The sequence below is a fragment of the Ammodytes marinus genome (assembly GCF_949987685.1).
Source record: "Ammodytes marinus genome assembly, chromosome: 9".
NCBI classification, from domain to species: Eukaryota; Metazoa; Chordata; class Actinopteri; order Uranoscopiformes; family Ammodytidae; genus Ammodytes; species Ammodytes marinus.
This window is the reverse complement of record NC_137213.1, coordinates 6,553,379-6,577,250: the sequence shown is the minus strand read 5'-3', so window position 1 is coordinate 6,577,250 and position 23,872 is coordinate 6,553,379. Positions and strand designations below refer to the sequence as shown.

The window sequence follows — 23,872 nt, the reverse complement described above, 5'->3', positions numbered from 1 at the left end:
GTTATCTAAAAAGCAATGTGCACTGGTCCACACCTTGGGTTAGATGGAGCGATATTTACAGCGCTATATCCGCAGACCTCTTTGTTACCACATCAGAAGATTTCTTTAAGATTCTCAACTCAAAAAATAACTCAACATTTAAGATAGTTTTCCATTCAGTTTGCAGATTTGTTCTCCTTCTTTCGGTATAAACACACCACCAAGGACAGAACATTACTAACGGGCTTCTCGCTCGGATGTTAAGCATAGATACTTACATGTTTTCAAATGCCAGATAAAATGGAAGGCAGGAACTAAAAAGAAATATTTCAAAGACAGTAATAGGGTTCAGGATTATCAAATTTTAAACTGTTAAGCACAACATAACAACTCATTCACCACATATATAATATTATCCCATTTTCCCTCCCCAAGAGACTGTTCTGTAGCCAAAGAAAATAGGGTTAGAAAAGAGGCAATCCTCCTTCCTGTACTCATTTTTGAAGACCCCTTAAGAGTCCCTCTTTACATATCAAAATCGCCTTTATCTTTACAAGGCAGAGGTCTTAGGTGTACTTAATGACATCGGCTCTCCGAGGTTCCTAACCAGAAATCCTGTCCGAGTAAGAGTCTCTTAGCTTCACCTAGTCCAACAGTTTGTCAATAGCAGGGCAGGAATAGCAAAATGAATTCTCGTGGTACAGTAGAGCCTCTGAAAGACAGTCCAATTAGTGGCTTATCACCCAAAAGTCCACAATATGACTCCCGTTTTCATCAACAGGTTCTGACAGTAATTAATGATAAAAATGTGTAACCAGAAAACTAGCCAAGAGTGACCATCAGAAGGTCATCAGTCAGCCTCTAGAGTTGGATGTTCGAATAATCCCAATGATTTGGATCCAAGAGGCCAATTTAGTAGGACCTCCCCGGCTCAATCTAGAGTCGTGCCTGATACAGTAGCTCCACTTTCTACGTGTGCTGTACCTGACTTGTGTTCTCAGCTAGCTAGCTAGCTGCACAACATGGCACGCTCAGGTTCAGGAGAAGCATTGGGAAGCCTGGAGTTGTACATCTGCAGAGAGTCCTTGATGCGTACCACCTCTCCGGCCGTAAGCTTGAGTCGGTGACGCAACAGACAAGAAAACAGGTCTAGTGGCTGCGGTGCCGGTGGAGACAGCCGGTTTACCCTGTCTCTCAACTCCAACAACATAAGAAAGGCAGCGTCCTGGGTGCCCTGCGTGTAGGGGTAGTCCAGCTGGAGAATCAGATCCTTGATGCCCTCAGGGTCAAAGTTCATGCTGTATCCAAACACTTTCAGTGTGTTGATCTTCATATACCCCATGTTGGACGTCTGGTCATCCAGGTCCAAGGGCTCATAGAAGAGAGTTTCATTGACTGTTGGATCATCAGTGACTATGCGGCTTCGCAGGTAGATGTGCACCGTTTCAAAGAAAGACTTCCATGTGTTGCCCAGAGACAGCGTCCAGTTGAAACACTGTGCCGTGACCACAGCGTCCAGTCGAGTTCTCTCCCAGTCAGGGAAGTCGGGCTGGTTCACTGGCATGAACCAACTCTCCGAGTGACTTCCTCCGAAAGGATTCACATAAATCGCAGGCACTGGCTCCAGTGTGGAATTCTTAGTCGAGCATATCTGGAAAGAAATGCCCATCAGCATGTGAATGAGATTGGACTTGTTTTTGTTGCTCTTGAGTGTCAGCAACATCCTTTTCCTCCAGGCAGGGTTGAACCAACTTCCCAGGCGGACGTCGTTGCTTATGTAGATGGCGTGGACTTCTATTCTGCTGTCCAGTCGCTGAAGCAGGTACTTTCCCTGAAAAGGATTAATATGAGAGAACATGAGATCAAATCGAGCCTTACAGGTAGACAGAATCAAAGACATATCACATAAACATTGGTTTGGAAACTATATCTATATACAGTATTAATGTACACATACATAAGACTTAATGACGACATATCAGACTTAAGAAAGCTCCTCCAAAACCATATGGACGTTTTTTTTACAGCAGTCTTTAAATACCTATTTGCTACCAGCTTCCTTTTTCAGGAAGTCTCACACTTTGCTTTTCTTATCGACATTGTACACATTGTGGTTTATTTTCATGCTCTCTTATTATTGTTATTAGAGCTATGTCTGTGCCTAGGCGCTATGAAACCACTATAAATGTCTGCTTTCATTTGTGTCATTATCTTTAGTGTTATCAGAGGTACTCCACTATTTCATCCACAGATTGACAACCAATGAAATACATGTATAAGAAGCTCTGGGAACCTCTGCGTCAGGCATGTCCAGGTCCAAATTCAAATAGTGATCAAGGGATGCTGCAATGCTCGGCCGGCAGGATCCAAGGGAGAGGAGGTTGCCATGATGACAGGCTCCGCAGCGGGTTGCGTTATCGGTGGCACAGGAGGAGCAGGAGGTGGGAGAGGTGCCTACAATGCAGGGAATGGCTCCCTGGCAGGTTGGGTGCTCCACTGGGCAGATACAGCTCTTTGCGTCCTCAGAGAAGGAGCCCACTACTCCGTGCTCATTGCAGTACAACAGAGACTGGGCTCTCGTCCACCAAAACCCAACAGGCCTGCAGAGGGGAAAGAGAAAACATAAGGCAGTTGTGTATACTGTATATATAGCACCTCATATTTGAACAAAGAGGACTGAGAAAGTAACTGGTAAAGCAATAATTAAACACTAAGTCATTGTTCTTGGGTGAAAGTGGCTAGTTACCTCTAGCCAAATTCAGCATTACAGAATTGTGTCGTATTGCACACGTGACTTGTTCATCCATTCAGCAAGAATTTGAAGTTAAACCGCTGGAGGTCAGCAAAGACAAGATTTTCAGGTTGTGTTGAGTTACACTTTGTCTTTCGTACTACAGGGACTCGGGTACTTAAACAACTAAGTTTCGGAATCATCCTGCCCACTTTAACAATTATCAAGGGCATCCCCCTACACTGGTTTTGCAGAATAAATTAAACACTACACAATATTCTGACATTCATACAATTGGCATACGGTGTCAAAAAAGCATTCATGAAAAGTTGAATAGGAAGCTGTACACTTTTATTATTGACAGAAATAAAGTAATTATTTTCTGTAATAAATCAGGATATCGAGGAAAAGGGTCATGTCAGTTAGTCAAAATGCTGCGTGTTGATTAGGTTTGTTAGATAACAAGTGTTTTAGTATTTACTGAAAGTCCATATAATAATATAGGGGCACTTAAATTGGACCCCCACTGTGCCTCTATTCACCCATTAACCCTCTCCCTAGAATTCAAAATAGCCTCATCAACACCTCCACCCAAGTCTGGGCTAGCCCCCATCTCCCTCCATGTTTGTTTGCACCAGTCAAGTGAAGAGGAAGCCAGAGAGACTGTGCCAGAATACGGCTGCTGTTTCAGATGGTATCAGCCCCAGGGTAATGAAGGTCTGCGCAAACCACCTATGTGGGATTTTACACCGCCTTTTGTCTGAGCCAGGAGAAGGTTTGAGCGCTTTGGAAGCCATCCTGCCTTGTTCCAGTACCTACGAATTCTTCTCCGCCTGCCCTTGATTGACTAAAGACAAATTGCTTTAACATCCTACACCATTAAAGTCCTGGAGAGACTGATATTGGCCTATCTCAGACCACAGGTGATCACCTTTACGGACACACTGCAGTTTGAATACCGCCCCAAGGTTGGTGCAGATTACATCATAATCTACCTGCCTCAGTAAACCCACTCCATTCAGAACTAAACAGTTGTGAAGATCATAGTTTTTGAGCACAATACAGCCTACACTGCTGCGTGACAAGCTCCAAAAGATGGAGGCAGATGCCTCCAGATTGATGAATGTCTGATTGGCAGACCACAGTATGTGTCGCTGAGGGGATGTGTGTGGTCAGTAGCACAGGAGCAAACCATTCGCTTCACTTGCATAGTAAATGGCAGTGCAGAACAGTGTATGTGATATTAAAGAAATGTGTATGTGAAAATCCCAACTGACAGCAGATTAGTCTGCCAGTGAGGAGAGCAAAGACCATAACAGGCAAGACCAGCGGTCCATTTTGGGATCTTGAGTTAATAAAACTGTGTGTTTGTGTTGTGTTGTGTGTGAAAGCAATTGTATTGGAAGTTGTATATCCAACTTCAAATACAATTCAGGTATCTTGGTCTTATTCCGGGCAGTAATGGTGATTCGGAAAGTAATGTCAGCTGGTCCCCTAGGTAACTAACCTATTCACTCATTGCCATGGTTACTAGAGTTAGTCAGAATTCTGAGATTAAAGTCAGTATTCTGAGAATAAAGTCAGAATTCTGAGTTTAGAGTCAGAATTCTGAAATAAAACTCTCAGAACTCAATACAATTTTAACATGTGGCCCTTTTGTATCATTTGATTGTTGAAAACCTATCAATAGGCTCTGTGCACTAGAACTCGGAAGTCAACTGACGGTGTTGGCATTCTAGCTTCCGGTGTACTTACTGACTCTGTCCATACAGTTGAATTTCATAATATTTTGCTCCAACAAGCAAGCGGGAAAGGGATTTAAGTTTGATATTTAAGTTGTTTGTATAAGTAAGAGGTTAAGTAAGTGGTGTACCGGATTTTTAATTGAGTTTTTTTTTTGTATTTGAAACACCAACTGTCTCTTATTGTGCTCACTTTAGGCCTACTAACGTTACGCCCATCTCTTAGTGTCTAGTAAAGATCAGGGAACATTTGAAGTTATTGTCAGAGCAGTGTCCATGAAGAAAATAGAGAAGCCTCACAATTTGAGTGTATGATTAAGCTATGACGATAAGCCAAACGTTAAACTAACCAAAGCCCGTTCCCACTGTGTTCATGGGGATAGCTGCGGTCATATGTTTTATGCAATACTAAAATATATAGGAGCTAGCTTTTTACACAACGGCACCGACAAAATAGGCACGCGAGCCGCACACAGACACATACGCACAATCATCACCAGCAGCGCATTGCCTCAAACAACTAAAATAAAATAATAATCATAGGATATCACAGCATAAATGAATTTTTCTATAAGCTACTCTGCCACCCACAAACATTTTTAAACTCACCGTAGCTTGGAGGTGTGCAGCATAATCCTCATAAGATAGGCGGACGTGTAGCCTACCTACCTATAAATCCCATGGTAAATCCGATAATATTCCACTTTCACCACGATTTGTCGGATGAAAGCAGCCTGCAGTCATTATTCCACGGGTAGCGTTGCATTTTTAAAGCGTGAGGACAACTTGATAGGGACTTCAGAAAGAGCCTGACAACAGCAATTAAATGTCTTATTCATTATTCAATTACGAATCTATTTTAATTCTCATTTTATCCTGATTTCCTATGAAGTTCGCTTTATAAATGACAGTGTTGGTGTCCGAAATGCTTGAAAATAAAGTTATCCAATAAAATGTAGAATATTGTTGTCTCTAGGCAAAACAAAGAATAAAAGGTTACAGCTCGCTCACTAATTGGTTAGTACTTATGATCATTTAGTAAGTGACGGGTGAATCAGCCAACCACAAGTTGCTATTTACGATTACAGTGGACAGAGGGCCACTGACAGGTCTGACGGGTCAGTGAGCGCGAAGTGTGAAATTAATTTGATTCACGGCTGCAGAAGAATAAACTATATTGCTGCGAGCTTGATAGCATTGCCATTTCCAAGACGCAATTTCGAAGATGAGGATCAATAAGAATGAAAAATTAACGCCAGCTTTAGGATTAACGCAAAAGAGGAACATTGTTGGAAGGCATTTTACCAACAAGTAGAAACGACATGGGATAGACTGGCTGCAGGAAAACTAACTGGTTGCAGGCTGCTTTTTTCATCGGACAAATCGTGGAATATTATAGTGAAATATTTGTGGATTCACCATGGGATTTAGCCTGCTAGCCTATCACCATCGTGTTTGAGGATGCTGCTGCACACCTGCAAGCTACGGTGAGTTTAAAATATTTTGAGGGTGGCAGAGTAGCTTAATAGGATAGTTCATTCATGCTGTGATATCCAATTACTTTTATTCTATTTTAGTCGTTTGAGGCAATGCGCTGCTGGTGATGATGGTGCGTGTCTGTGTGTGCGGCTCACGTGTCTTCACTGTGTCGGTGCCGTTGTGTGCGCTGTAGGTTGTAGCTTTTGCCTGCTGTGATGATGAAAGTGTGCTTGTGTGTACATAGCAGCTGTTTGTCGGAGCTTGTTGTGATGTTTTTTTTTAACTATTCAAGTATTTAAACAACGTCGTGCTCAAGATCCTCTTAGGCCGGGGTCCGAGCCAGGTTCTGGGCTTGATGCTCGTGTTCTGCGCTCCCAAACACAGGCCCGTATCTTTGATAACAACATAGTTGTTCCACTCAAACAACGATAGGATTTAGCTTGTAACTAGTACGCGTCTACTCTTATCAGTACTGATGATTAGATGGTCCTCAAAATGTCGGCTGCATACCTTTACTTTGTATGTGTTGTCCGAAACCTCAATCCTTTTAATCCAATGTATCCACTGCAGTGGAAGCTCAAACCGCTATTATATCTACTCTAAACTAAGCAAAGTGTTTCACAAAAGTGTTAATTCAACCCACCGGCACTTCATTGTTGTTTAAACAATCTCATAGGCTACATTTAATCCCCTTTTTCTAATGAAATACTCATATATTAGTTTATGGTTACCGTGGTAACTGAGCCACCGGAAACTAGTATGCCAACACCAGGCGAAACCGGAAGTTCGCTACTAGACTTGTGCACAGAGCCTATTGGGCATTCCTAGGGCATTTCCTGTGCAATGAGATGATGCAACAAAGAAAAAAATGCTTTGATCTAATCATGGAATGCAATGATGTCATCATATTATTTTGAATATAGTGTTTTCACAGTAGCAAGGTAGAAGCACAAAGGTCGGACCCAAACAACCATCTCTTCAAACAAACAAAACATCCAGTCATTTCTTTGAGTAGACAAAGATGGAGGAGACAAACATAGAAAACAATGATTTCACTACTAAAATTATTCAGGATCTATGTGAAAATAAAAACAGGTGGGAACATGTGGTTCAGAAACTCACAGCTGAAGTGGAAAAACTGAACACTCTTGCAGAAGAAAATACTGTCCTTAGAAACCAGATAAATATTTATTTGTCAAACGAGACAGAAAATACGATCCTAAAGAAGGAACTGCGTGAAACGAAAAAGGAGCTCGATTTAAGAAAAGATGTTGTTTTTAACTGGAAGAAAGACAAAGAACATTTCTCGGAACGTGAGAAACAACTTTGTATGGTGACCACGGAGAGAGATCTCCTGAGTAAGCAGTTGCCGTGTTACAAACATAATGGCCAGGTGTTGAGAAAGAAGTGCAAGGACCTCCAAGTGGCCCTTAGCAAGCAGCAGAAAGAGTTTAAGCTGAAAATCCATGTCCTTGAGCTGGAGGTGGAGAAACTTAAGAAGGAAAAAATACATCTTGAAAACAATGTATTCATTGCAAAAAACCATAGGGGTGAACTTGCTGAAAAAGATAAAGCTCTACTCACAGAAAAGAGAAGATGTTATGATCTTGAGGAACAACTGGAACAGGCAATCAAACAACTACAAGACTGCCCTCCACCAAATATAGTTGTCAACGTGCATTGTGACAGCAAGGCTGATATTGTAATGTATGACAAGCATCTGGAGTTAAAAGACAAGCTGATCTCCATGACGCAACAACTGACCACCAACCGGCGGCAATTGGAGAAGAAGGATCTCATAATAGAAGAAAAGGAGAAGCAGTTTGAGGAGCTGAAGCATAAAATGTCAAAGATGCTGCCTCCAGATAAATTAGAGATGATACCCAAGATACAGTGGGTAATCAGAGAGCAAAGTGACAAGATCAAGGCATTATTCGGAGTGGCTAACATGTACGAAGTAAGAGCTGAAGAGTACAAGAGTGAGATTGAGGAATTGGTCACCAAGGTAGCTGACATCAAAAAGTCCTTCCTGAATGAGAAAGCGCAGAATATGGATTTGAGGGAGTTTCTGAAAAGAAGCGGAATCAAGATCATGCCTGAAGACGGACCGATCAAACGCTTACAGCTGGACTCTCAAGTTAAATCAGTTCAAAAAATGGCATACAGTGCCACCAAAAAGGCTGTGCTTCAAACAGAAGATAAATGTCCTCTCCCACCCATAACCAGAATGATCCAGCACAAGTTCCAAGGCAAATCAAGTCACACTGTTCTCCCACCCATCTCAATAACGTCCCTCCAGGGCCAGTTGGCGGCATGTCAGTCAAAGATTTTCATGACTGAAACAGATCGTCACTGACCAAGTCTGAGTCACTTGAGGAGATTTCTCTCCCTGTGACATACCAACAGAAATGCAAGAATAAAACAATAAAAAAAAATCAAAAATCATTCTACTAATAATAATAAATTAATCACTTCATAATATTGACATGTAGGTTTGTGTGAGAGGGTTTCCTGTACACTTTGGTCTTTATATTCCCACTGTCCTTCACATGAATGGTGTCTGGTGTTCTTGTTCCCTTTCTGGGTTACCCTTGATTGGAGGGAATATAGGTGTTTTTTTAGGGATGATAACCCAAGATAACCTCATTTAAGGTCACTTCGTATGCAAAATGCACTTCCTCATGGTTCCTCAACACAACTATGTGTCCCTGGTGTGTCTAGAGATACCAACGTATCTGATAAGAACACTCTCCCTATTATTACTTGCTCCATATTTTTTTAAATGTATGTTCTTAAATTTCAGTCAGATTTCCCTCCATCCGTGTATCAATCACCACCTCCAGATAAGTGACTATATCCGCCCACATAATACAGAGTAAATCCATTTGTAGTCCACCATTGTTATTTTCCTGTTAGATGGAGAAGGTACGGGCAGATAACGATAATTCTTATGTTGCTGGCTGCAATGACCAACAAAGACTGTGTGTTTAACGTTGATGTCAACATGACCATTTCCGATGGACAGATACACACACAGCATTACTGTAATACCAGTATTAGGCCAATGAGACACTTCTTACAACAACCCTTTTATGGTCCACACAACCTCCCAGACATCCATTTACTGTAACTGTATCTATTTACAAGCACGGGCATTGTTTATACATTTTCCTCATCTTTGGAACAAGTGGATTAACCAACTTTGGTTGAAACAGTGATCACGTTGGTATACAGAATGGGAATAAGAGGACATGGGAATGATGAGAGAGACTATGGACTGTCTTCCTTTTGGAATCGTTGGTGCAAACTATTGACGGACCCTCATGTGCTGTATTAAAATACAATGCAAAATACTGTACCAACCTCACTTTATTTCCTTGATTGATTTGTTTAGGTATTTAGAATCTTAAAATAGTATTACTCAATATTTTCTTTAACTTACTGTAAAGTGTTACCATTAATTGTTTATTTAATGAATGGTAGAGTCCTTCCCACATTATCGTATCATCCCTTAAACCTGAGGTAGGAAAGGTTAAAAAGGGTTGTTGAGAGACTATTTGTATAGAAAATTCTTGGATAAGAGCCTTAAAGGTGGAGATCCCAAAAATGATTTGCTCGCCACTCCATATGCATACCATTTTTTCACAAGTTAAAATGCAATTCACAGTCAGCTCCGTTTAATTTATCAATGAGATTATTTATCCGTTGCAATTTGACAGCAGAGATGAAAAGGCACACATACATAAATTACCATCCACTTTGGCGCGGTAACAGTAGCAACAAGTTGAAAAGGAAAAATTGGCACTGCAGAAATTCTATCCCCAGGCTAAGTTCAGGAAATCACACACAACAGTGCCCAAATGCTCCAGCAATCCCCCCTCCCCCCAGGCCTATGTAAATAGACAAAAAATGAATGATGATAAAACAAATGGATTTTGTGCAGAAGAAAATAGGGAGCTTTGCAGCTGAGCGCCTCTGATAACTAGTTGCTGGTAGGAAGTGGGTTAAAGGCTCTGAGCGACACGGGTGAAACAGAGAGTGAGGCAGAGAGTGCAAGGTGACACAAAAGCTGCCTTTCCTCTGTGCATTTCCACTGCAGGAACCAGGGTTTAAATCTAGTTCCTGGGTTAGAGATTTACCACCGGAAAAGACCCTGCTCCATGGGCAGTACTTTACAGAGGTTCAGGAACTTTGGGGGCGGAGCTGCAGAATTCCAATTGGTCGAGTACTCGCAGCCTTTTGTGGCTGGTCTATTACCCTAACTTCCACAAGCATATACAGTATATGAGCAAGTAGCCTCTATATATTTATACAATTAACATAGATTAAATGTATCATAAAATGACCTACAGTGCGGTTACTTTTACTGCTTTTCCATAGATAATTGGCTTGATTTGCATAACCTTCCTGAGACTTCAGGCCGGGTTGGAAACACAGACATCAATGGGCCACATGAACCTTTTTTATTTCCTTGAACAGGAGTTCCTGGATCAAAACAGTTCCTAGGACTTTTGGTGGAGAGGTGACTGAGAGGGAAATTAAGATAGAAAGCAAGGCTGTGGGGTAGGCAGTGTGGAGTGATGGGTAGAGTGAAAGGACTGGTAGGGAAATTAAAGTCCTCCTGTAAACAAGTGCCGAGGTGTCAGACCAGGAGAGGGCTTGATTACAGCGTGCCACCATACCATGTACTTTAGCTCAGAAAAGGCCTCCGCCACCTCTAACTAGACCCTTCATCTCTCTCACACTCTGTCTCCTACATTCCCAGACAAATCATTACTTCCTTCCACCTCGTTATGTTGCCTATTTCTCAGCTTTCCTCCCTTTTTTTAACACCTGCTCCTCACATGCCTGTCTTCATTTTCCCCTTCTCGGCAACAAAACGGCCATGTCATGACAGCTGAGTGAAATTTATGCTCAGAAGTCAACCACAGGTGTAGAATTCACTCAGGCAGTCCGTTAGCCTGTCAAATTATTAGTAGAAGGTGGTTTCGACAACGGCGGTGCGCTTTTCTTTGTCTGTTCGGCCGCAGTGGCAGCAGCCAGGGCTCATCAGTATGCTTCGTAACGGAACGTAAAAAACCTAGTCCAGTATTCATTCACATTGGAAATATGGACAGCCATACCTTAGCTGCCAGACACACATTTTGTAGAAAATGGGAATTTTGAAATCATGGTATAACGAATATAACGAATCAAAAGAGCTAGTTTTTTTTTGGGTGAGTGTGTGATGGCAACGTCCTTGAATGAAGTCAAGATGAAGGCCATTTTTGCATGGCCTGTCAATCACCAGAGCAGCTGATAAAAACACCACAGGCTGGTAAAAACTCATAAATCAACCAGACACACACACACTCACTCATTCACTATGCGGTGTGTTTAAAGGGAGCAATCACCCACCTTCCTGCTTGTATAACGTTTTGAGGTTTTGCTAAATTCAAAGCCGAGCTCTTTCCAGGCACATAACGATAGCTTTGGGTTTTTCCCCCCAGTGTGCCATGCTTGAGGTGTGCTGTTCCAGAGCCTACAGCTGTATAATGAATCTGCACAAAGCAGCTGCCAAAACATTCCAAGTTGTGACAAATTATGCCATTTCCACCCATTTAGTATGTCTTGGGTCGCTGTGTCCCAGTGTGCTCCCTACAGTACCTTACCTCTCTCGGGGCAGACTGATGCGAGGTTGTTTGGGGCAGCGTTTGCTCAGCGTGAACAGCTTCCTGACGATCTTCTGGGCTTTGCTGAGGACCAGGGCCGTGCTGGACTCCAGCCCCGTGTAGCGCTTCTGGAGGGGCAAGTCGGTGGACCAGAACTTGGCCACCGTGGAGACATTCAAGAAGCGGTCAGTGGGCAAGCGCTTCAGGAAGGCTTTGAATTCATCTGCAGAGGACAGGCAGGGGAGGGAGCAGAAGTGGAAGGAAAAAAGGAAGGCAAAGAGAGAGAAAAATAGAACAAAATAAGTCTTTTGTACAATGGCCATCTTTTCATATGCTTTCTATTTTGTCAATCCCTCCGAATGTCTTTGTGTGAGACTATTTCCACCGACAAATTGGATTGCTTTTCATTTAAATATCTGGAAGAGATCAGAAATTAAATGGTTAAATCATATTCAGTTGTTTTTGGTGACTTAAATCTAACATGGGCATAATCAGGATTTTGCAGACTTTGTGATATAGATTAATATCATATTGTTGTCCAATGAATCGATCTAATATCGTATCATGATGAAACTATAAGTAATTCGTAGGTGAACAGTAGCCTTTCGGAGTGCTGCAGACCTATTCACCACAGTGTATTCCCAGTGGAAGTGGGTATTACAATAGAAAAGGCTCTTCTATTCGAATGGATTGTCATTACAAAGTTAACACCTCAGTTTCAATTTGCAGTTATACTTATTCACCTCATCACTAGAAACTCATAATACTCGCAATAGCATCATTTGCAACATTGTCATTTAGAAAAACTAGTTATCCGACAATTGACTGCATGGTGTCATGTGCAGATGGGCATTTTCATTCATGTCCTAATTCTTTCTCTTAAGAACCCCAAAACAAGAATGAGATAAAAATCCATTGTCACAAAGCTCAATTAGACCAATAAAAAGTGTCTATCTTGTCTCAGTAACGCTTCCCTGTAAAAATGCCAAATGCCTTAAAATGCTGTTATAGATATAAGATGTTATTCACGGCTAATTCGCCAGCTGTCGTGGCAAGTTTGTGTCAAAACCGAATCGCAGAGAAAACAAAACAAGGTCTAATTTACATACGTTTATGATTTCAGCTGTTAGACTACTTCCATTTCCCACAAACATGACATCACATCTGCTATGTCGAGCAGCTTGTCAGTCAAAACCAGTAGAGCTTCTGAATCCAATTTAATTTGTAGTGGTAGTGACTACAGATGGTTGCACCAGCTATGCATGTGTTCGCTTTGACCTGGCTTAGTTAGAATGAAGTGTGGGAGTTGCGCTTTAACCTACCAGAACGGATGTGACAGATGTTTGTAATTCTGCAATCCCATTCATGGTTGCTGATGAGTATTTATGATGACACTGACATAAAACATATTGTACACTACAGTTACTGAATTCTCTTAAGATAGGCATTGCTGCTTGCACCACTTGATCGCTTGCACAATAAACCTCTGTTTTAAGTGTTGATGTTGTGAACATATTCCAAGTGGCACCTACAGATGGATATCTACAGCCCCATCCAGAGACAGTAATTCACTTGGTGCTATTAAATCAAGTGCTTCTATTTTCACAAGTGTGTAAAATGTTTGTGTGTGTGTGTGTGTGTGTGTGTGTGTGTGTGTGTGTGTGTGTGTGTGTGTGTGTGTGCGTGCATATGCGTGTGTAGAGTCTCTGACAACAAGCTTGGGCAACATTGGAGTAAATTACACTGAGAATACTGTCGGCACAGAGGACACAAGCTCATACGCTGTGTTGGGTTTTGCCAAGTGGCGTTCCGGTGCTGAGATCACTGAAGTTCCATTATGAACCATGTGTGGACAAATATTATGCCAATGTGTGAAACCCTCTGGGAAGACTCAAACCTATTCCCAAAGCCAGCTAAGTGAGACCTTCTAGGATTGTTCTGTTTTTTTTTGCTGAGAATCATATTCCCATGTGCTGTTGTTGGCAATGGAGTGAGGAAATCTGCAGCCAAGCCGGACCAGAGCTGGGCATACACTGATGAGACTCCAGCCTATTACAGTGACCAGTGATCCCAGGTGACACAATATGGTACAGCTCTCGCCAGGCTTCACGTAGTTGCGTATGTGTGTGTGCGTGTGTGTGTTCCCTCTCCATCCGCACGAGTGAGTCGAGGTTTGTCTTATTCTCCCTCTTGAGTGTGTGCTCTGTCTGTGTGTGTTCCTGTCTGTCTCTGTTTCTGCTTCTCTTGGTACTCCCAGCTGGCCCATCCATTTCTCTCTCTTCCTCTCTGTACTGACACAAGGCTAAATGAGTTGGGCAATATTAACTTAGTTCTTTCTCTGTTGCTGGGTAGATTCCTCAGCAGGCCTCTTCTCTTGTGCTTGTTTCTAGGGCTGTGTATTGGCAAGTACTTCACAATACGATAAGCATCACAATACATGGGTCACAATATGATTCATCACAAATATCAACAAACCTGCTAATGCATTCCATAGACAAGTTTCTACACACATTCCTCATTTCTTGATTTTAAAGATAAGATGCTTAAAAATGAAAAAAATTGTGCAAAGCTAAGATGACCATAATCAACTGTATTGGCTACAACACTGGGATATTGCTAGTGTAAATCTTTAAAAGTGAATGCTTATGCTGGATGATAATAGTGTATGTATGGTGTTTCTTATTTCTGGAGGGATAACAGCAGTGTTATTGGGTGAACACCGTGTTTTAAAAAAAAAAGTCATTCAGTAGGGACTGGTGCCCCCCCCCCCCCCACACACACACCAGTTTTAAAATTTTGCCTCAGAGTGATACATTCAAGTACTCTTTTTTTTATGGCTACCTACATCCTCGAATAATGCTGCAACATGACATTAAAATGGAAATCTACATTTCCTCCCCCTAAAATCCCGTCTTACCTATGGCATTTGAAAGCTCAGCTAGAATGTAAAATAAGGTGTTGTGTATCTGCATATTGCAGGGAACACACGTTTGGATAATGGTGATAGACTCAGGCATCATTCTAAAAGGCTAAACACAAAATCAATCTGTAACGAGCTAATCAGCAGGCACCAACACGCAGTTATCTATACCTAATGTGTGAGACATTCCAATATAGCTGCCATGATGGCATGTTAACTCATCTAGAACCACCTCTATTATTAGAGAAAGCTCATTAGACCATCCAATGGGAGAACTGTTTTAAAGGAAGATGTTATTGCACAGCCTAGAGACATGCATTGAGTCTTACTACCATTAGCCAAAGAGAAATGCCTCATACGCCTCAACACACCCTCATTCAATGCATCTGTATATACCTTTTTTTGCTGTTTCCTAATCCTCCTGTGTTACAGTATTCTCTTAAACTTCAAACTCTCTCTCTCCCCTCAGACACACGCACGCACGCACACTCTCTCTCTCTCTCTCTCTCTCTCTCTCTCTCTCTCTCTCTCTCTCTCTCTCTCTCTCTCTCTCTCTCTCTCTCTCTCTCTCTCTCTCTCTCTCTCTCTCTCTCTCTCTCTCTTGGTTGTCCATTTATTTCGATGATAACGGGGGCAGGTATAAATGGACTGGGAGCTTCTAGTCAGAACCCTACACGTCACCCTACAGGCTAAAGGTCGCTAGCAGCTGGGACGAGTGGCAACTGTTTTCGGCAGACCCCTGTGCGACTGAGTAGCCCTTTTCAGGGACCACACTGCTCAGCCCTAATGGGGAAGGGCCTAGAAAAGGTGGCCTAAAAAATGCCCACTCAATATGCGCCTGAACAGGTTACCGCTCCTGTTAGGTCATTCCACCTCTGCGGCGAAAAACGAATGAAAAGATGACTTGCACTTGGCTACATGGAACGTACGGACTCTCCTTGATACAATATGTACTGACAGACCCCATAGAAGAACAGCATTAGTTGCTGTGAGGCCAAGCGCTATGATATAGACATTGCCGCTTTGAGTGAGACTATAGGCTCCTGGATGATGGATCCTTAACAGAGGAAGGGATGGACTACATATTCTTTTGGAAAGGCTACCCCTCAGGTGGTCAGCATCAGCATGGTGTGGGCTTAGCCATTAAGAACAGGTTACTGCCAAGACTCACTGAAACACCTGTTGGCATTAGTGAAAGGCTTATGCCCCTCCGTATACACACGCACGCACACCCACAACAAAATGTCAAAATGCCGAAAATGTCCTCACTTTCCGAAGATGTCCTTATTCCTAAGGTCTAAAACTCGAGTTGGTTCTCACAAAAATAGTTAGTTAGTTAAAAGTACACACACACACACCACACACACTATCTCTCTCACTCTCTAATCATCAGCGTTGCCATCAGGCTGGAGGAATTTGTCTGTCTGTTTTTCCTCCCTTTTCCTGACATTTACGACTCTGTGTCCAAAATTTATGGACAATTTGGCTCACTTAAAATCTATCAGATAAAGAGGCGAGCGGGGTTGTTTTCCATAATGGGCGACCGTGCGCCACCCCCAAATCTCCATCACCGCGCTGACTATGTGATTCACGACATCATGAAGCAGAGGCGACAGCTAAGTGACTGGCTGGCTGAGGCCCGTGTTCATTTAACTCCAGACAAAGGGCACGGTATATGAAAGAGTCACAGCAACGGTTTTCAAGAACATAAACGGCCATATGCAATACAGCGTAGTGGAGAGTGAAGTCAATTAAACTTAAATGTGTTCACTGCTTGTATTTGTTTTAGCCAAGCCTATAGTGTGGCTCTGGGGAAGTCAGTCCAAAATTAAAGGTCACATAATATGCAAATTTTCGGGTTAGAAATTGCAATTTGGGTTTCTACCAGAAACTGTTTTCATGGTGTAGTGTCCATAAATCCCACAGTGCCATCGCAAAATGTCCTCTTTTGAGCATTCCTTGAAGCGCTCCATTTTGGAGCCTGTCTCTTTAAGCCCCGTCTTCCAAGAAGCCCAGTCTGCTCTGATTGGCCCTGAATCTAACTGAAGGTTTGAATCTAACTGCCAGTTTCACAGGTGGAGGTAGTGCTAAGTCAGGCATGGAGAGAACTGACCTGGGATTTTTTAAGAAAGGTTGAACATTTTTGAATGTTTGATGTTGGAAAACCATTAACAAAGTGCATTTTTCACAATAGTTAACATTTAAAATTATAATTGTATAGTAAAAATATAATACTTATACAGAACTTATCAAATCAAAGTTACAAATCGCTTCTGATTACAAGCAAAGAACACAAAAAAATTGACATGGAAACACGTAAAAACAGCAATACAAGTTCTAACCAACCAAATATCTTCGAAAAAAAACATCAGCTGGAGAGGACGCTGGCGCTGTCTGTTCGCCGCTTTTCCAAGCAAATTTTGGGCCAATTTTGGCCAATTTTATTTTTAAAGTGATTTTCTTGTGGGCCTTGATCTGTTCTTGGTTCCCTACATACTGCATCAGCAACGAGGAGCAAGCTTGTGGACACACCTTTGGTTGCTCCGGTTTTGTTGTGGAGGAGCCGTGTAGCTCACACTATTTGGCGTCCCTAGCAACGGCTAAAAACAAGTAGCCCCTGACATTTTCCTGATTGCTGCTGGCGTTTTTTTTTTTTTTTTTTTTTCTTCGGTGATCCTGGTGAGGAATATGGGAATATGCCCCGGTCAACCTGCAGGCTGTCTCTACTATCTCTACTGTCTCGTGGATTTTTCTGCACTGCCTCCCGGCTCTTCTCCAGCTGCTTCGGGTCCGTACCTAGCTGCTAACAGGCTACCATCACTATGGCTGGTTCGATGTTGAAGTACTCCGCCTCACAGCTGCTGAAGTACAACAACCGCTCCATCCCACCCTGTATTTCCACCATTAAGCAGCTAGGATTATTGCACAGACCCCGATATGTCCACAGAGGCTCAGGGAGAAACTTTGTTTGTGGTCAGCTTGCCGGCTTCGTCCCATCCGTCTGGTCCGCTGGGACGGCTGAGGGCAAAGGACACAGCGTCGCGAGATCCCCGCACTCCCGGCTGGATAGATTACATGGAGTGGATTATAACCTGCGCGGAGTGGATTTTAAGGCTCTGCGACCTGTACAGAGAATAACCCCACAGTCACTGGTCAAATTTGAACTTTTCAACACTCAATCCATTAATAATAAATCCAGCTTGATTGAAGAACATATAAGGGAAAAAGGACTTGACTTCATGTGCCTAACAGAAACCTGGCACCAGCCAGAGGTTTACTCTGCCCTAAATGAAGCCTGTCCCCCAGGCTACTGCTACTTGGAGGCAGCCCGCAGAACTGGTCGCGGTGGTGGCCTAGCTGTCATCCACAAACAGGACCTGGAGTTGTCCCTCATGCCGCTGCCTACAACTTCCTCCTGTGAGTGTCTCGCATTCACATGTAAGCCCCCCCATCCCATGACTGTTCTCCTCATATATAGGCCCCCAAAACCCAACTCTGCTTTCATCCCGGAAATGTCTGATCTCCTCACAACACTCTGTACTACCTCTGCCAATACCATCATCCTGGGTGATTTAAATATTCATGTTGACACTCCCTCATGCCAGCCCGCTGCTGATTTTCTTCAGCTGCTAGACTCCCTCAACCTACAACAACATGTTGTTGTCCCCACACACTCCAGAGGACACACACTTGACTTGGTCATCTCTAACTCCGCCCCCATCAGCAACCTACAGGTTTATGATCTCGGCGTCTCGGATCACAAAGCTGTGTCAATGGAGCTCCCTTTTCTTTCCCCCCACACCAAACCAAAGCGGCAGATCCACTTCAGGAATTTGAAAAATATCAACATGGACGCACTGGCCCTGGACCTTCAACATCTCTCCTCTGGCTCAACTGACTCCCTCTCTATTGCTGACTCAGTGGACTTATACAACCAGTCCCTGAGCAGTCTCCTGGATCCCCACGCCCCCTTAACATCGAGGTCAGTCTCCTTCTCGCGCTCCGCACCCTGGTACACCAGTGAGCTACGTACAATGAAGGCGGCTGGGCGTGTCCTTGAGCGGCGCCTCAAGGCCTCCGGTCTGACTGTCTACAAACAGGCATACAGGGAACACAGGAGGGCATATGCTGATGCCCTGAAGAATGCACGGTCCAGGTTCTATTCCACAATCATTAACAATAGCCCGGGTAACTCCAAACAACTCTTTTCAACAATAAATCACCTTCTTAAACCCCCTTCACCATCCCAATCTGAGGCCACTGAGGAGAGGTGCAACATGCACATCAACTTTTTTAAACAAAAAGTAAATAACATCCGCTCAAAACTCTCCTCCACTGCTGTCCTGCCCCTTCCAACTGCTGACCCACCGATTGACTCTGTCCAGACCCTTTGCTCCTTCTCCAGCATCACACAGGAAGAGGTGGAGGACGTCATCAGGAAAATGAAGCCATCCACCTGTGCACTAGACCCCTTCCCTACAGCTCTGCTGAAGGCCAACATCTCTGCCGTCTCTCCGCTCATCACCAAAATTATAAACCACTCCCTCCTCGCCGGCCATATCCCATCTGCGTTAAAAACTGCTGTCATCAGACCAACATTAAAAAAACCTACCCTTGATCCAGAAGTCCTCTCCAACTACAGGCCCATCTCAAATCTCCCATTTCTGTCAAAAGTTCTGGAAAAAACAGTTGCAGCACAACTTCAGGATCACCTCATACAACATCACCTGTTTGAAAAATTCCAGTCTGGTTTCCGCCATGGCCACAGTACAGAAACAGCCTTGGTAAGGGTCACAAATGACCTCCTGATGGCAGCAGACACCGGCTCCCCATCTCTCCTCATCCTCCTGGACTTAACAGCTGCTTTTGATACGGTTGACCACAATATTCTCCTCCACCGCTTGCAATACACCATTGGACTATCAGGAAACGTACAAAACTGGTTCACCTCGTACCTCACTGACAGAACTGAGCACGTCGCCCTGGGCAAAGCAAAATCTCACACCAACAACGTCACCTGCGGTGTCCCCCAGGGCTCGGTGTTGGGCCCCACCCTTTTCTCACTGTACATGCTCCCCCTGGGCAGTGTCATTAGCAGGCATGGGTTATCATACCACTGCTATGCTGATGACACACAGCTCTACATCAGGACAACCCCCACTTCTTCTGCCCCTCTGCCAACATCCACACTGACCACCTGCCTGGAGGAGATAGAGGCGTGGATGAAGCTCAACTTCCTACAACTAAACAGCTCCAAAACAGAAGCCATCCTTGTTGGCACGCCACATCAGCTCCGCTCCCCAACCATCACCAATATCACCTTCTCTGGCCAAAACATCCCCCTTTCCACATCTGTCACCAACCTTGGTGTTAAAATGGACCCTCAACTCAATTTTGACACCCACATCAAACACCTCTGTAAGACAGCATTCTACCACCTCAAGAACATCGCCAAACTCCGTCAAACACTCACCCTGGCAGATGCAGAAAAGCTCGTCCATGCCTTTGTTTCCTCAAGGTTGGACTACTGCAATGCACTCCTCATCGGGATCCCTGGCAAGAGCATCCAGAGGCTCCAGTACATTCAGAACAGTGCTGCCAGGATCCTGATGAGGGTGCGCAAGCACGACCACATCACCCCCATCCTGAAATCACTGCACTGGCTCCCTGTCTCACTCAGAATTGAGTACAAGGTCTCCCTCCTCACCCACCAGTGCCTTCACGGACATGCCCCCCTTTACCTTCAGGAACTCCTCACCCCCCCGACAACCTCACGTACACTCCGTTCAGGATCCACTCACACCCTCCAAACCCGACATACAAAGCTGTGCACCATGGGTGATCGGGCCTTTTCTGCTGCAGCCCCTAGACTATGGAACGCTCTCCCTGACCAACTGAGGGCCCCACAGACTACAGCTCTTTTTAAACGGAACCTCAAAACTCATCTCTTTAAAAGAGCATTTGGCTAAACTTTCTTTGAGGTTCCCCCCTTTTTAAGCACTTTGAGATTCTTGAATATAAAGTGCATTATAAATAAAATGTATTATTATTATTATTATTATTATTATTAAATACATTTCTTTGTGTCAAAATTAACAGATTGAAAACTGGAATCAGTAAAGATCAGGAAAGGCCGTGTGATAAACGTACATTTTAAGCTTAGATTTTTAAAGAAGCCACTGACTCGGCATGCCGTATTTCCTCTGGCAGGATGTTCCAGAGCCCCGGGCTTCTGTTTTCTAAAGCTCTAATAATAATAATGGATAGGATTTATATAGCGCTTTATTAACGTGATTAACTTTACCATGATATTCTATGCACCTGTAAACTGAACACTCATTTTAGCATTCCTAATATACTGGCTTCATCGCAAAACTTTCCAAGTAAACAGAATTTCCTTTTGCAGTTTACTCTTCTTTCTTTATTGGCCTCTTTTTCACAGAGTCTTTAATTTAAATATTCCTTCAAAAACACGTAAAGCGAGTCAGTCCTAACCCTCGCACATACCCACTGTCACAGTGTCTCTGCGACAGCTGGAATGAGAATTGATAGGTTCACTCGTATCAACGGCAGTATCTGGAACATCTTCATTCTCTTAAGATGCTTGGGTTTTTTTCCCCCTTCGCAGTGCCCCTGTCTGTCAGTTACATCTCAGTGAAGATCCTCTCATTAAATCCCACCACGATTTCCCGCAACAACAACTTCAATAATAATCATCCCTCTTACTCTGTGCCTTTTAATTCCGTTGCAAACATGACAGACAACAAGGTTGGAGTTAGGATGTCTTCAGGCGACTGCGGCAGTGCTGGGAGAGACGGAGCGTTAAAACAGAGGAGTCCAGAGAGCTGTCGAGCGGGCGGCTATCCATCACTTCAAAGTGTCTGTAGCACATTAAAGGTGTCATCCATAGCGCCGCTAACACAGCTGTTAGCAAGGATTTTGTTTTATGTTTGACAGTCTCTAGTCACTCTTCAGATGATCTGAATCAAAAACGTAACTTAAAAATACTTTTGGAAGTTAGAATAAACTGCTCAGTGGACGGAATGATCTATTAGAAGACTGGCTTCATTCTTTAAAAAAACTCAAATCTACCTCATCTCCTAAACCTATAGTGCGTAACTTCTGTAACCCCAATAAGAAATTCTGAGAAATAACAATAACACTGTCAACCCATCTACATGATTGTGCATGGATTGTATACCTTCTGCTATATGTCCAGGTTTCTTCTTAGCAGAAGAATCGACAACTGAAACATTTCTTGGGCGCTCCTTGGGATTTTTCTGAGTCAGGGGATGACACCAGTTTGCAAATGCTGCCATAATGAGAAATACAGAAATAGTTTGGTGGAAATTATAGACTTTATCGACTTTGTGTCAAATCGGTGATTGTTTGAATGTAACCAACTCTTTCTCTTCTCTTGTATATGAGAATGGTACGCACTATAGCTTTAAGCAAATGTGAGAATTAAGAGTTTTATATATATGCAGTTTTGATGATAAAATACAAAACGCTTTTGGGAAATCTGCAGAAAACATCAGTGACTGATGTGAAGAGCAAAACACACAAACATGCACAAGCACACACACATGCACAAGCACACACACCATCAGCCACACTCGACATATGGCAGATAAAAACAATCTTTGCCAAGCCTACTGAATAAACAATACCTCCATAGTGGAGGGGTAATAAATAATATTTAAAAAAAAATTTAACTTGAAATACTTCAACCCTTCATCTGCAAAAGGGTCTATTGCCACACATGTGTAGCTGCAAATCCTGTCAAACAGGATCAGTTAGAAAATGTATGACATTTTAAAAAACGGGTCTCTTTCATTCAGCGGTGACTCATAAGGATACACTCTAATTACATTTAGCTTCTTCATAAAATAAGCTTTTTGTTTTGAGATTAGCCAATAATCCCCTAAAGACTGGCAGTTTTTCCCAGGCACCTCCTTCTATAATTAGTAAATAAAATCCTTCAAGAGGACAAGAGCACGTCTGCACTTAACTTAAGTTGAACTCAGCCACCATGTATTATTAACAGAGGAATTAAAGTTGCATTTATATCTGCATATAAAAGGGAATGCTTTGGGAGTCTTACAAACCATGCTATGGCTGTGTCCTACCATGCACATTACAAAAACTTTGGTTTAGGGATAACATGTAAGGCAGGATATTCCTCCAATATTATTGACACACCATAGCACAAATTATAAAATATGCGTATGCCCCTTTAGAAGCAAATAATTGTATGCCTAAAAATGTAGATTCATATTTTCATAATTTAGTAGCATCTCCATCTGTGTTGCCCTGACTGACTTGGAGTATCGTATTTTGAGAACCATATGCTCTAAATGGGAAATCTGGTCAGTGAATTTAACCAGACAACATTACTGAAGGAAAGCACTGGGAGGAAAAGTTCAAGCGTTCTCCAGTACAGCTACATGGAGTTAATATTCAACCCCAATTCCCAAAAAGTTGGCACGGTATTTAAAATACAATCCTATTCGACATGTATTCAATATAAAACAGTATGTATTATGAAATTATTATGTACACTTTTCCGCAGGCCCAGAGAAGTCTGCAGCATTTGTAGATGTTGTTGATATATGGCTTTCACTTTGCATGGTAGAGTCTTATCTTGTAATTGTGGATGTAGCGAGGAACTGTGTTTACTGACAATGGTTTTCTGAAGTGTTCCATGATAGTGATATCCTTTATGAATGCATGTCGGTTTTTAATGCAGTGCCGCCTGAGGTCATGGGCATTCAATTTTAATTTTCGCTCTCCAATACTTGAAGATATTTCCTCTCTTCCAGATTCTCTAAATCTTTTAATTATATTATGGAATGTATATAGCGAAATCCTTCAATTCTTTGCAGAAACAATGTTTTTAATCTCTGGACTATTTTCCTATGCAGTTTTTCACAAAGTGTAGTCACTTTTCTATTAAAACCCACAAAAGACAACACAGTACTTTGCATTGGCGTGGTATCACTATCATCTGAGTAAATCGGTGGTGTGTCTCACTATTAGAGGCTATCACTAGTGATGGGTCGTAATGTGCCGAGGCTTCGGAGCGTGTGTCGAGTAATCCCGGAAGTTTTTGGTGAAGCGCGTATCGATGCTTGTATCGTTTAGGGCGAATCACGTGACTGATGACGTTCGAAGCCTCGTTTGTTCAAGAAGTGCTTCGGGTATTGTGGATGCACTCGCACTTTGCGGGTTAGTGTTGGCGATTTATTGGTTTGGGAGTGATGTGGATGTTGTATCAACTTGCTGTGACTTTATTGTGCACCCCTGCCTCCGCTGTACCATGTGAAAGAGTGTTCTCCAAAGCAGGAGAAGTTGTTTCCAAAAGGGGAAA

At 42.9% G+C, this 23,872-nt stretch overlaps 1 protein-coding gene across 1 annotated transcript in view; it reads right to left on the bottom strand.

Annotated features, from left to right (window-relative positions):
* Positions 1–281: 281 nt before the first annotated feature.
* Positions 282–23,872, bottom strand: part of brinp2 (bone morphogenetic protein/retinoic acid inducible neural-specific 2) — a 223,717-nt gene continuing 200,126 nt past the window's right edge. Inside the window, exons 7-9 of the mRNA XM_080033521.1 lie at positions 11,583–11,805; positions 2,273–2,579; positions 282–1,810 (exon numbers count right to left, since the gene is read on the bottom strand). Coding sequence (XP_079889647.1) covers positions 989–1,810; positions 2,273–2,579; positions 11,583–11,805 — 1,352 coding nt within the window. The 3' untranslated portion in view covers positions 282–988. The remainder of the gene's footprint in view (positions 1,811–2,272; positions 2,580–11,582; positions 11,806–23,872) is intronic.